The 13,621-nt window shown below is 45.5% G+C and overlaps 1 protein-coding gene across 6 annotated transcripts in view; it reads left to right on the top strand.

The window, feature by feature from the left end:
- Window positions 1–13,621, top strand: part of LOC144152957 (intermembrane lipid transfer protein VPS13A-like) — a 139,995-nt gene that overhangs the window by 47,288 nt on the left and 79,086 nt on the right. For 5 of the 6 annotated variants that reach the window (XM_077684548.1, XM_077684549.1, XM_077684547.1 and 2 more), the window contains exons 42-46: window positions 3,814–3,942; window positions 4,514–4,730; window positions 5,518–5,754; window positions 8,734–8,867; window positions 10,405–10,512. In XM_077684548.1, the coding sequence (XP_077540674.1) occupies window positions 3,814–3,942; window positions 4,514–4,730; window positions 5,518–5,754; window positions 8,734–8,867; window positions 10,405–10,512 (825 nt within the window). The remainder of the gene's footprint in view (window positions 1–3,813; window positions 3,943–4,513; window positions 4,731–5,517; window positions 5,755–8,733; window positions 8,868–10,404; window positions 10,513–13,621) is intronic. The other variant, XM_077684552.1, reaches the window with a different exon arrangement.

Here is a 13,621-nt window from a genome sequence, read left to right as displayed (position 1 = left end):
GTCACAAAGCAGAAATCTCGCAATTGGACGGCCTTTTCTCGCACTTTTAGCAAAGAGAAGCGTCGTCTGCTGCCTTTGGTTAATTAGAGTTTCCTGCAGCATGCTTAACGCTATCGTGTTTGTCCATATTTATCTTTTTTACATTACTACAACGCTTCTCGTTAAGGCGCATTGGCTAGGCTGACACGACGACGACACGATGGCGACGCCGACATCCAAGTTGGCAGACCACCTTGTCACACGACATGGACGGCGACAGGAACACTTCAGCCGATAGGAAGTCCATGTGGTATGACGGGCTTGCTGATTGGAGACGCTGACAATATCGATCGGCCGTCCGGAATCGACCGAGAAGTGAAAACTGCGCACTGACAAATTCTTATCGTAATGAATTCGGCTCTGTTCTGTTAGTTTTTAGAGTGTAAGAAACTTATGTCGTATTTTCGTGATTCTAAGCACCCTCCCCTACTTTCAGAAAAAAATTTGGAAAAAAAGTTTGCATGCGAATCTAAGCACCCCTTTTCACCGAGGAAGAGCCCGTTGCCCAGGCCGCTAACCACGCTTGCTGGCTCTGTTCATTAGCCTGAGCTGTCAGAGTGGCACAGTCTCCAATCTTTCGTGCGTGGCCAGGATAGAGTGGTGGCGTGTGCTCTCGCCCGATGACGTTGGCCGGCTGCGTCTCGTGTTGCTGCGTTCTAGCACGACGCAAAAGAACGCACAGCCCGATAGGAAAGCTGTAGGAAGCGTCCCTGTCAACCCTCATAGTGGATTTCAGACACGTTGAAGCGGGTTCAAGTTGACGTTTTGGCTAAGTTCTTTAAAGGGACACTGAAGTGATTTGTAAACATTGCGGGATTACTAACGCAAATTGTAGTCCGGAGTCCATAGGCCATGTTTCGACCACTCTGAGTGTGTTTACGCGAATTTATTTAGTAGAAAAATCAATTCGAAAATGCTGTCCTCCTCACTGCATCCTCACCCATTTTGTGTGGCGTTTTCGTGTGACGTCAGGAGGAAATAACTTGGCTTGACTGCGCTAGTGCACGGCTCGCCGACCTTCCGACAGAGTCAGTCGACCTAGCATTTAGTCCGCCAGCCGCCGCCGGCTCGTCGTAATTCGTTCGCTCAGTTGAAACTAAGCCACGACACGGTTGTGAATGGAAGAATGTGCCTTCATTTACTTTGTTAGTTTGTACACTGATCAAGCTCCAAGTACAGGTCGCTCTACACAAGCGCTGCACAAGCACACATGTGACTCTTCACTGACTGGTACGCTAGTAGGAAAATCTAAGGACTCTTGAAGGTGGGAGAAGAGTCAGCGAAGGCAATACAGGTACTAAGGAAATAAAATCAAGTGAAACTTGTACCGTACAGTGTAAAACTAGGGAGCAGGAAGCACTTTTTTTGCGCTGGGTGAACAAGCACAGCGGTCAGCAGCCCGACCACACATTTGCGAACACTTTTCCGTCGAAGAAATGCAATTGCTAGACGTGAGATATTGTGGAAATTTGGGGGACGCTTACTGCACGAGCGCTATGCAACAAATAGTTACATAAGCTGCTTAAACTGGTTATACAGTATATATACCTTATTTTTCCAAAGTCGGCAGCGCTGGCCTGTGGCCGAGTGGTCTGGAGCACTAGGTTTGCTATTTTGCAAGTCGCAAGTTCGAATCCCTGAGAGTAAATTCTTCTTCTTTTTTTTTTTTTGTACGTTGATTACTCAGTTCACCATTTTTGGGCTGCACTGCTCCACGAGCGAGTTCACAGAATGCGCGCAGACTAACACTGACGCGCTAGCGAGTGCTCGTTGGCATGCTGTTGCCATAAGCACCGACTGCTTGCGGGCAGTGGGCACAGGCCAGAATCAGCAGACCTTTGGCCTGGTGTGAACATGCTTTTTACGATACAGGCATGAGTGAGGCAAGCTCCAAATATGTGGGAAAAGCGCATGGCATTTGAGCGTCTGCAGGGACGCGGAGGGCGTTCATCCATTGCGTAGGCCTCGGCTAGTGATTGCTACGATTCTAAGCCGCCCTGGGAGGCTTATCTTATGCATTTTACAGCTGACAACATGGCAGGAGTGCGGTATGACGATTACTGAGATATTGAGAATGCCCATCCAACGATGCCGTCGGATGTCAAGCATGTTGTTTTACAGAACCGAAACCGAAACTTGTTTGATTGCTAACCTTGGGCATCGTCCAATCATGGTGCGTCTCCTCCCGTCGTCACAGCCTTTAGTTGGTGCAGCCGCCGCAAACTGCGCATGGTAGTTTTTCTTTTTTCGTGTTTTGTAAAATAATTTCCGACTTGTCAACCGGATAAACGATGAAAAGTGTGTTAATTTGAGCCAGTCTATGCAGTGCAAGCAGAAACGGGAGCTTGACAAATTCACTTCAGTGTCCCTTTAAAGGGACCCAGAAAAGCCATGTGAAGGTGGCAATCAAATGCATTCAGGTGGTAGAACACATAACGGGGGATTTTTGAGCCAACTGTGAGCCCCGTACGCTGTACGGATAATTTGTAAACAATTTTTGAAGATCGCCTTTCTCAGCCGATGAGCGCGCCGCCGCAGCGAGCAGACCGCGGCTGACGCAACGGCCAGGCGCCCCCCTGATTCGGCCGATCGTCGGTCGCCGGCAACGTCACTGCCATTGGCTTCCGGCTGCTCTTCCTCCTTCCTGTGCGATCCCGAGGCAAAGGCGGGTCTGCAGCGATTTACGCGTGCCTAGGCGCAGGAATAAAGTGAGCAGAGAACGGAAATCGCATCGCGATGTCACATGGCTATTCCCAGTGTTTCCAGCTGCTTTGAAAGAAGCAGAGAGGGAGGAGGAATCGATCGGCAAGGGGGGAGAGGTGCACTTTATTGTTTATGGCGCAGCTAATACTGAATGTAGATCAATAATTCCAACGACATTGCATCGCTATATGGGTACTATGCGACAATAAAGGCCTTTTGCAACTTTTACAAAAGGCTTTTCTGGGTCCCTTTAAGGGGAAACATGGCTCTTAAAACAATTTCTTTTAATTATTAAGTAAACTCTGAAACTTGTGTCTTGCTGCCTTTTTTTCACTGATTTCAAATAGTATGTCAATATTTTTTGAGTAAGTGAATTAGTTACCAAGATAATTAGAGATAATTAGTCATTTTGGGAGGAACAATTGACAAAACAGTGTTGGTCATAAAACTGTAATCTTTATATTTTGTAATACTATGAATGTTAATGAGTGCAGTAAGAGAATCAGTTCTTTGATGCACAGCTTGGAACTAATTTTACAGCTCATTAAACTTTGGTGTTTGAAATGGGCATTTGAAATGGTTCCTTGTTGCTGGTGCCACCAAGGTTTAATGAGCTGTAAAGGTTTGAAAGGCTTAGAAAATATGAAGATTACAGCTTTATGACCAACATTGTTTTGTCTATTGTTGCTCGAAAAGGGGCTAATTATCTCTAATTATCTCAGGAACTGATTAGCTGGCTCAAAAAATAGTGGCATAATTGAAATAAGTGGGAAAAAAAGCAGTAAGACTGACAATTTTCGCAGAGTTTACTTCAAAATTAAAGGAAATTGTTTTGAGGCCCATGTCCATCCATAATAGGAAGTTTTGGGTCTTCACAATGCCTGCAATTGTTCAACTCCTCTACCAGTATCGTCATTTCTGTCAATGTGACGTTTGCTGAAAACTTGCATCACTGTTGTGTGACCAGAGGAGGAGGAAATGTCAATTTTAAAGGTAGAGCACTGTAAACAATGGACCTTGGAGTTAACTTTTTTGTTGTTGTGTTAACAGGAGCAAACTTTGTTTCTGCAGATGTACATGACGGCAGATGTGAAGCTTGAAGCGCTGTACTACAGCGAAGAGCGGAGCACCTGGGAGCCCCTCATTGAGCCTGTCCTGCAGGCTGAGAACTGCTACCGGCCCTGGGAGCTGCTCATCAAGGTTAGCTTGCTGTCTGTCGACCAGTATCTGCGCTGTGGTTTTGGCGAGCACACCCGATGCAACGTGTGCCATGTGTGCTGCACTGGGAACTAGATTAAACCAACTCGCATCTCAACTTATTGCTATAAAACAGCCACCTGAGCAAGCACACACTGCTTACTAAGGCACTGCTGGAAAGTTCCAGTGCTGAGTAATCACAATCTGCTTCACACCGTACGCCGGCTTTGTGATGCACATGGGGCTTGTGTGCAGACCGATGGTGCCACACTGCAGTCATACCAGAAATTTTAGCCCTGTTGTAGATCTCGCGTTCCTTACCAATGCTGCCACTGCCTCACGTAAGAATCGAACGCCAGTGCGTACAAATGGGATATGAACATGGCCTATGGCAGCGGCAGCAGCCGCAGTAGAAAGGTGGCTGGAGCGGCCCGCAGCTGCTTCTGAGATGTCGCCAGAGGTCTTTCAGGGGTGTCCTGTGTCACTGCTTGCCTGTGTCACTGCTTGGAGTACTCTGCACCACCGGTGAATGGACGACAGATGCTATCCCGCTGCCTCACCACCTACACTGCAGGTGTTCAGGGATCGGAGCTACCCGATCCTGTCGGCACAGGACAACCGCAGCTCCAACCTTCTCCTGGATGCCGTGGACGGACTGGAGGGCACGTCGACTGGCTCTTGCGGCAGTGTGAGCACGTCGGACGATGCCAGTGAGGAGGAGACCGAGATGACCGTCATCCGCAGGCACCCTCCTGCACGGCCCAAGAGGGCTCTGAGTCACAAGTCACGAGGTGTGCGGTCCCACGCACCTCTTTACTGCCCCATGCACACACATTTGCCAAACAGAACACTGTGCAGCAAACTGTTGAATTAAATCGGATACTGCCCAAACTTTAAGTGAAGGTACTGTGAAGACAAATCAACACCTTGATTTGCTTTTCTTTGCCAAGCTTGCTATTCGTTTTATTACTTAAATAAATTTTAGACGAGTGCTGATAGCACTGACACCAATGTGCTCATTTTCTTCCTTACATGTGTTTGGTTGGGTGTTATTGTTACATCTAATTTTTGCTATTTTCGAATAACATTTGGTGAGTATTCTGTATGTATTTCATTTGGCAGGTGTCACAGTTCGGTTTTACTCAGTCTGGTTTTAAGTTTCAGAGGCCTTTGGCACTTTTATGCGTGGTTAAGAAGTGACTGTAGTGGCAGGCTTTTAGTCACGACTTCATTATTGCAGCTGTATGTTTCACGAAGAATTGACATGTAAAGTCGGACTGTACAAGAAAAAAAAGTTTTTGTGTGAATACCCTGACGCAGTTACAACACATAATCTAATCTCATGCAAATGGGTTTCTTCTCTGGCATGATCGTTATGCTTGTACTTATTGTATTTGTTATTTATTAATCCACAGGTTCCTTCCGAATCTGTAAAATTCATTTTGAGACACAGCTTGTCATTGATTCACACACATACAATGACATTTTGGCTTTCTCTCTAATCAGCAGCCCTTGGAGTGCTTAAAATGTCGGCAGTTGGAAATGGCAGCACTGTTCCGTCTCGTCCCCTATCCACAGAGTCCTCAACCCTTGTGGCGATGGACTCTGACTCGGAGAATGACGAGAACGTCCTCCAGCGGATCGCCCATGCGTTTGGGCACCTCTTCTCGGACCACAGCAGTGAGGAGGAGCAGAGCGATGGAGAGGCCACCGCCGGAGTCAAGTCCGAATCCGAGGAGACCGAGATGGCCGACAATGAGCTGTCCACCACGGACGACCGGCCGGTCTTCCTGGAGAAAGGTACTGGGGACCAGAGTGAGGAGCCATCATCTTCGGTCTTTCGTTTTTTCTTTTTTCGGCATAAGAACTGCAGAAGTAGTGCCATTGCATGCACATACAAACTTTATTTCGCATCAGCTTCAGGCACTGCAGGAGTAGAGGGCCTGACCAGTGAATTGTGGAAATAGGGTGAGGCATGTGATTGTGGGCTCCAGACAGCACATGTCTCATTGGTGCGTTTGTCTGCTTGCAATGTTAATCTTTCTTTAAGGTAACTGGGTGCAAGCAAGCTCACGACATAGATCCATTGTGTGGACTAGGCATCGCTAGAATAGTTACTTGCCTCTTCTTACAGTGTGGGATCAGTATCACATTCTTTACTCCGGATCGAATTTTAATGTAATAAAAAAAGTTGACTGCAGATGGACTCTCGTTATAACTCTCGTGAACTCTCGTTATAATGAAGTCCCCGGGACATCAAAGTGGCTTTTTTAGAAGTTATATTTCATAAAATGCAGTGGGGATTTGCTTCCAATGCATTGCAGTGGGGTCAATGAAACATTTTGAATAAAGCAATTTAAAAAGGGCTTACTGTATTTTTGAATGTGAAAGTTTTTGCTTGATTTAGATGGAACCTCTGGACTTAGTTATGAAGAAAAGAAAAGAACATAATTTGACTGGTTAGAACTTAACACACCTGTGTGTTCATGTACCAGTGCTGAAAAATATATATATAAATATGGTGGGCTTCCGTCAAAGGGGCACTGAAGTGATTTGTCAACGTTGCGGGATTACTGGCGCAACTTGTAGTCTGGAGTCTCGGCCATGTTTTGTCCACTCTCGCCGTGTTTGCGCGACTTTTTCAGTAGGAAAACCAATTCGAAAATGCTTTTCCCCTCTTTGCATTCTCCTTGTCGATTTCCTATGATGTTTCGTGTGACGTCAAAACAAGATGGCTTGGCTTGACTGCACTACTGCATGGCTCGCCGACGCTGTGATAGAGTCAGTCAGCCAGGCGTTTAGGCGACCAACCGCTGGCAGTTCCTCGCAATTTGTTCGCTCACTTGAAACTAAGGCACGACACATTTGCGCCTGGAAGAATGTGCCTTTAGTTTGTTTGTAGGCTGTATCAATTTCTAAGGCCAAGTTGCTCCACACAAGACCACACGCAGCTAATATAGGTACTGAGGAATTAAAACCAACCGTAACTTTTATTAAAAAGCGTGAAACCTAGGTGCGGGAAGTATTTTTGCACTGGGTGAGCTAGCACAGCCGTCGGCAGCATGACCACAGACCTGCGAACGCTTTTTTACCTAATAAGTGCAGTCACTAGAGACTAGATATTTGTGGAAATTTGGAAGGCACTTACTGCATGAGTGCTATTTAAGAAATAGGCATCTAGGCTGCTTGGAAGGTTAAAACTAAATAAAAATGTAAACTGGCTATACATTATATACTGTATATTTCCGCTCTTGGCAGCGCTGGCTTATGGCCAAGTGGTCTGGAGTGCTAGGGGCATTATTGTGCAGTTTGGAAGTTCGAATCCCTGATAGTGCATGTTTTTTTTTTTTAAGTTGATTTATTTGTGTTTGGGCAGTGTTTTCTATACTGAATTCACCATTTTTGTGCTGTATTGTTCATTGCTCTACGAGCGGGTTCGCAGAGCGCGTGCAGACTGACACTGATGCGCGTGTAAGTTCTTGTTGGCGTGGTGTTGCCATAAGCACTGAATGCTTGCGGGCACAGTCCCGAATCAGCTGACCCTTGGCCTGGAGTGAGCATGCCTTTTACGACACGGGCACGAACCAAGCAGCCCCAAAGGTTGGGGAAAAGCGCGTTTCATTTGAGTGTCTGGTGACGCGGAGGGCGTTCATCCGCCACGTACGCCTTGGCTAGTGATTGTTACGATTACAAGCTGTGCTGGTAGGCTTATCTGACGCATTTTGCAGCCTACAATGTGGCAGAAGTGCAGTACGTCGACTGCTGAGATGTCGAGAATGCCCAGCCAACAATAATGTTGGATGCCGAAACCGAAACTGTTTTGAATTTTAATCTTGGACATCGTCCAATCATGTAGCACCTTGTATGGACGTCACTGGTTTAGTTGGGACAGCCGCTGCAGACTGCACATGGTAGTTTTTCTGCTTTCAGGCTTTGTAAAATACATACCGCCTTATCGACCAGATAAACGATGAAAAGCGTGTTTATTTGAGTCAGCCTACGCAGCGCAAGCGAGAAGCGGAGCTTGACTAATTCATTTCAGTGTTCCTTTAAGATGAACTTGAAGGTACTGTGAAAATTTGTTCATATTATCAGAAATTCGTCTTAATTAAGTGGAGGTTTTTTACATTGTGGATGTTACAAAAGACCAAAAGTGTTGTTCATCTTAACCATAAAGTTTGCCTGAGCTGCGTTCGTCTTTAACTGAAAACAAAAAAATTTGGAAGGCTCTGCCAAGTTTTTGGTATGTGAGCTTTCCAACGTATTTTGAATACAGGGTGTATCTATGGTCCTTGGCATGCTAGAGATTGACCTACGGCCGCAGATAGCCTACAGAAGCAACCTCTTGGTTGCTCACAGAGGTGTGACAAAAATACATTATTTTAGTTCTTAGATTTTATGCACGAGTGGTGTACTGATTGAGCTAGCTGGCACATTGTTGGCATGCACTGCTGTGCCACGTCTGTCTCGCTTCCATTCATAGGATCTGCTGCAGCATCCATGCTTGAGAACCTGCGACAATTGGAGTAGCAATAGTACTGCTCTTAGAGCAGTATGCATATCCAACTTGTTGATATCCACTCAGTCTTGTGCAATATTGTGCAATACGATTACAAATACATTGTTTGACTGACTTGTAGCAAGTCATTAAGCCCTGTTTTTCTTTTTCACATCTTCTTATTGCAAGTCGCCTGTGTAAAGAGAAAATTGTTGGTTAATAGTCATGTAGGGCATCTTGAACCTGATGGGTTTTGGGGCTGTTGCTAGAATGAGCATCCTTGCCGTCTACTGCAGGGGATGCCCCTGACAGTGCAGCCGACAATTCCAGCAGAGCTGCGCTTGCTACCTACATCCTTGTCGACTCTCGTGACAGTCTCAACTTAAACATCACTCCTACGGCTACTAACATCTTCTGGAAGTTGTGGAACGTAAGTACCGAAAACATGCGAGTTGCATGCGAGTTACTTGCATATTTCTCAATTCCATATTTTTCAATCCAATGCATGTAAAGGAGAGGTCCTGCAATGAAATGTGTAAAAAAATGGAACTCGCAGCCACTGTCTATTGAGGAAATATTTTTACGTGTATTGATTGACATATAGTAGATGCACATTACTACTACAAATTGGGCATTACAAAAGTGTGTTTATTTACGAGTAGGTGGCCTAAGCTGAAGCTTGCGTGTAGTACTCTTGTGCAAAATAATTTCTGTTACCGACCTTAAAGGAGCCATGAAAACAAAACCCAAGTTTGGTTTATTCGAAAGGTTGCCTCGTTAGTATCATACTGACACCACTTTTAACGTTAACTTCGGTCAAATAAGGTATATAATTACCAAAAAAGGGAATGGCCATACGACCCACTAGCTTATTTCCCGCAACAGAACCTATGATCTCATACAGACTGCTCTGCCATAGGCGGAGGCCGGCAAAAGCAAGGCGAATTAGGCAGAGCTTGCAAGCTTGCCGAACAAGATATTTGCGCCTAAATGTAATGCATATCCATTTAACAGCAGGAAGAATGGTGCGGCAAACAGCAAAAGTTGCGAAAATACACGTAAACATAGAAGTACCGATGTGCACTGCTGTTGGTACTGGGCGCACTATGCTTGTTTTAGCTGCACAGCAGACCGATGCTTTCGGGTTTTCTTAGACAACGCTGGCCGATTGGCGTAAGTGACGTTGCCTTACATGACCCTGTTTGTCAAGCACACCCCCTGTTTCACGAAGTGATTACTTTCTACCGTAACAAAAACAAGCCAGGTGTAAATACGGTCAAAAACAAAGCAACGGCAGAGTGCTGAGTTTGCTAGAGTCATCTGGGAGGTTTGACGGCAAGCAAGGCTGCAGAGCCGAATGGCCCAGTGGGAGATCTTTTGTATACGTGCCGTTATGACTTCATTATAGACGTCACCAAAACACACGATTTGGCGGGAGAATCAAAATTTTAACCTAAACTGATTAATTTCTCAGTGAGTACGGCATCATTTGCTGCCGCGCAAGCGCTTGGGACACTATAAAACACGAAATCTTTCGAATAAAACATACTTGTATTTTGTCTTCATGGCTCTTTTAAGGGATGCTAAAAGTTGAATAATCTTTTGTTTTAACTGCAAAATGATACCCTTCGTTGTTCTCTCAGCTTTGTTTGATGGCCAGTGCTGCCTTGTTTGCTGAAAAACAAATCACGAGGACACCTAAGCACTGCTTGTGATGTTATGAGTGTGAAAGCAATAATGTCCAGTTGTCGCATGTGTACGTCATTACTATCACCGTATTATCATCATCCTGTCCGTTTGGATGTCCTCTTATTACCTTCGTCATCCTTCCCTTTTTGTATCAATATTTACACTGCAGGCACAGATTTTTTATAAAGCATTGTTCCATACAGCATTCATGATGAAGTCTGTAATAGAACTTTGAGAAATGGGCCGTTCTCATTATGCGCCCTTCCGGTCTCTTGTAGGACATCCAGAAGAAGGAAGGCCGCCCTCGCCAGCTTGGCTCTCCCTCCGAAGCCCTTGCTATTGACAACCTGTTGGGCCCAGAAGCCCTGGTCTCTGTCCTCATCAAGGTAAGCAGCTATCAGTTGCAGCTCACAGGGCGTACCGCTAGGTTGGCAGAGCTTCGTCTCGTGGAACTACACTGCAACTTCCGATGTTCAGTGGCAGGCCTTCGGTCATGTCGGAGTTTACTTCGTATTGCATGCTACAGTTTCTTAGTTACGAGAATCTCTGTGCATCTAAAGATAGATTTAAGTCAGGGTGATAAGATCACGTGGCAAGCCCGTGCGCCATCCGTTCAGTGTACTACAGTCGAACCCAACTATATCGAACGCGACTATATGGAACCCATTTACATCGAATTATCCTGCATATCGAACTATTTCTGGTCACGGTATATTTGCTGTGAGAATATATAGCAAAAATTATGCCTATATCGAGCAAAAATACTAGCGACTCCCACTATATCGAATGCCAAAGGCCGCAGAAGTGGCTTTTCCAAGTTGGCTTTTCCTCACGACGGGGGAGAAATTCCGCTGGCACACCCCTAAAAGTGGTTTAGCCGGGCCGCTCACGGGTAACGGCGGCTCTTTGCCCCTTTCCCCTCGCTCTTTCTATCGTAACAGCACCTCCGCACAGTGTAGGGCGAGCCGTCGACACCCCCTGTGCAAAATATGATCCTGGACCGCCCGCCGTCCTTGTTTTGCATTCGTTGTGTTTGCATCGTTTGCGCTTTGTGGGCTTTCTCTGAAGTGTAGCTGTGGTGGCTAGTGGTAGTGTCACTAAATAAAGGCTTATTTGACAGCTCTAGCTAGTGCAGAGCAGCCGAATTCGTCCTTCGGCGTTAAGCTGGCAATCATAAATTGAATCAAACGCTATGAGAAGTTGGATGTCTCCACGGCACACGAGATTCTCAAGAGCAATGCATGCACCATGGGCAGTGAGCTTGGATTAACCTTCTCGAAGTAGGTTATGGGCAGATGTCACTGAAGAAACCACTTGAAATTGCTTCAAGTCCGCCGCTTGTGCATGCCAGTGATGACTTTGAAAATCCTGAAAAGTGTAACGAAGCAGGGTGTCGAACTGGAACCGAACCGAACCGAAAACCGGAACTGAACCGGTATTTTTGCCGGAACTGAACCCGAACCCGAACCGCTATTTTTTGAGCACGCTGAACCCGAACCGGACCTGAACCGAAAAAATAAAAAACGGTTACCGGTTCATGCCGAAACGGTTCGACCCTCAGTTGTTGATATTGCACAGTCAATGCAATTCAGGCCGTTTTTTCTTTCACGTACCATCAACTTCGTACCTGCTCGCGCACTTTCCCCTCCGGACAATTGAACACTATCACGCTCTACGTAATAACAGGGGAAATGAATGAGCACCAATATAGCAATGGTCTGTTGCTGCTGGAAGCGCGAGCGTAGTGCAAGCTGACCAAACGAAATGTCATTCTCGGCAGCTTGCAGGGGATATAAAGCAACTTTGCCCTTCCCTAGCTGCGACTTTATTGGAGCAATCAGGCTGCAGGAGTGCTCGCTCCACTGTGCAACTGCGATAGCCCGATGTGTGCAAACTTTTTGCATTTCACAATTTGTTTCAAAGGCCCTACACCTGCAAATTAACAATACTTGACAAGTGTGACCGCAGGAGCTGCTCAGTGGCTAAGCCGCTCACTGCTGACCCCAAGTGGCCTCGATCTCCCTTCCCCACGACCGTTTTTCTGAAGTAGATGGAAATCGAGAACGTCCGTGCATCGAGATTTTGATCCACGTTTAATATCACCAACTGGCTAAAATAAGTCTACCGGCCTGCGACATAAGCTGCGCCTCGGAGCAGAGATATAGCACGAGGCATCAAATGCACCAGTTCTTTTAAAAAATGTATTTACACGGAAAACAACAAAAAGAAAAGGCGAATCGCGTTGTTTTATATTACGCAAAAAGTAAGTAAAACCGAATAAGTAGAAAAAGCACCAAAACGTGGATATTGCTTTATACTTTTCTTTGCCCTGCCTTTCACAACCAAAACGTGTCATCAATGCGAAGGAAGTGGGTTCTGTGGCCAGTTTTGAGGACAGTACAGTGGACAAGTTCCATTTTTTACAGCTACAGATGACAACAGATATGTCATGGAAAACTGTTAAGGTGCGCACTTAATCCCTTGGCAAGAAACTGCAGCCCTTGACCTTGTCTTGGAAGTAATAAAGCAGATGGCACGTGCAGAAAGGCAGGCTGGTACCTCACACTGCCCCATTTGCCCAGTGATCATTTTTTCTGCTTGTTCTGCAGTTTAGTCTCTTTCAGATATGCTTTTTTTCGAAGGTGAACTTGTACTGACTGCCCAACTCGCTACATTACTTCTACTGCTACTCGTTCCAGAGGGGAGTACTGCTGTGGACGAATTTAAGAGCGTCTACCAAAAAAAGTCCCATCTCATGCTTCGCGCGTCAAATTTCCCTTTCATTTTGTAACAGCATAATCTGTTATAAGATTCCACAATGTAGCACACGAAACGATGGTCGGGGGTCAGGCGGTACGATGACATACTGATTGTCATGCACACATCCGGTATAGCTATCGCAAAAGAAATTGCAGTTGTCAGAGCAATAATGCAGTGACTGAGCGTTAACTAAAGCTTACTTTTAACAGAAGTGTGGCTAACACATTCGATAAGGTGACAGCTACCAAATTATTCAGGGTGACCAAATAATCTAATTCATTGGTAGTATTTATGTGCCTGTTGTAGGATTTTTATGTTTTGTTACAAATATAAAAAATGTGCGCCATTGGTGCGCTGGTATTTCAACGCGCCAGTACGCAGGCCTAAATTTAAGGCTTCAAGGTTAGCGTGATGGGTGATTTCATAGCGACGATTATGATTTCAACAAAAAAGGAAAGAACAAAAAATGTATCCCACAGTATATCTCTTGGCGGTGGCTTTGTGAATAGTCGCTAGGACAACATAAAGTCCGGGCGATAAAGTAGGTGGTAAATCGTCGCCACTTAATCTGTTTTTCTAATACATATCTCGTACTTGTTTAAAGTTTGCTTTGAGATTGCGCCACTGCCCTAGGGGAGCAGCAGCATTTTAAATTTTTGTTTGTATTTTTATTCGATTGTCGTTTTAAACTACTAAATGTTTTTCTAATGTCAGTGATAATTCAACTCATCGAAC

The sequence above is a fragment of the Haemaphysalis longicornis genome, unplaced genomic scaffold (genome assembly GCF_048455015.1).
Source record: "Haemaphysalis longicornis isolate Haplotype H1 unplaced genomic scaffold, Haemaphysalis longicornis Haplotype H1 scaffold_9, whole genome shotgun sequence".
In the NCBI taxonomy this organism is placed as follows: domain Eukaryota; kingdom Metazoa; phylum Arthropoda; class Arachnida; order Ixodida; family Ixodidae; genus Haemaphysalis; species Haemaphysalis longicornis.
The sequence above is the reverse complement of the archived record's forward strand: the minus strand, read 5'-3'. Positions and strand labels throughout refer to the sequence as shown.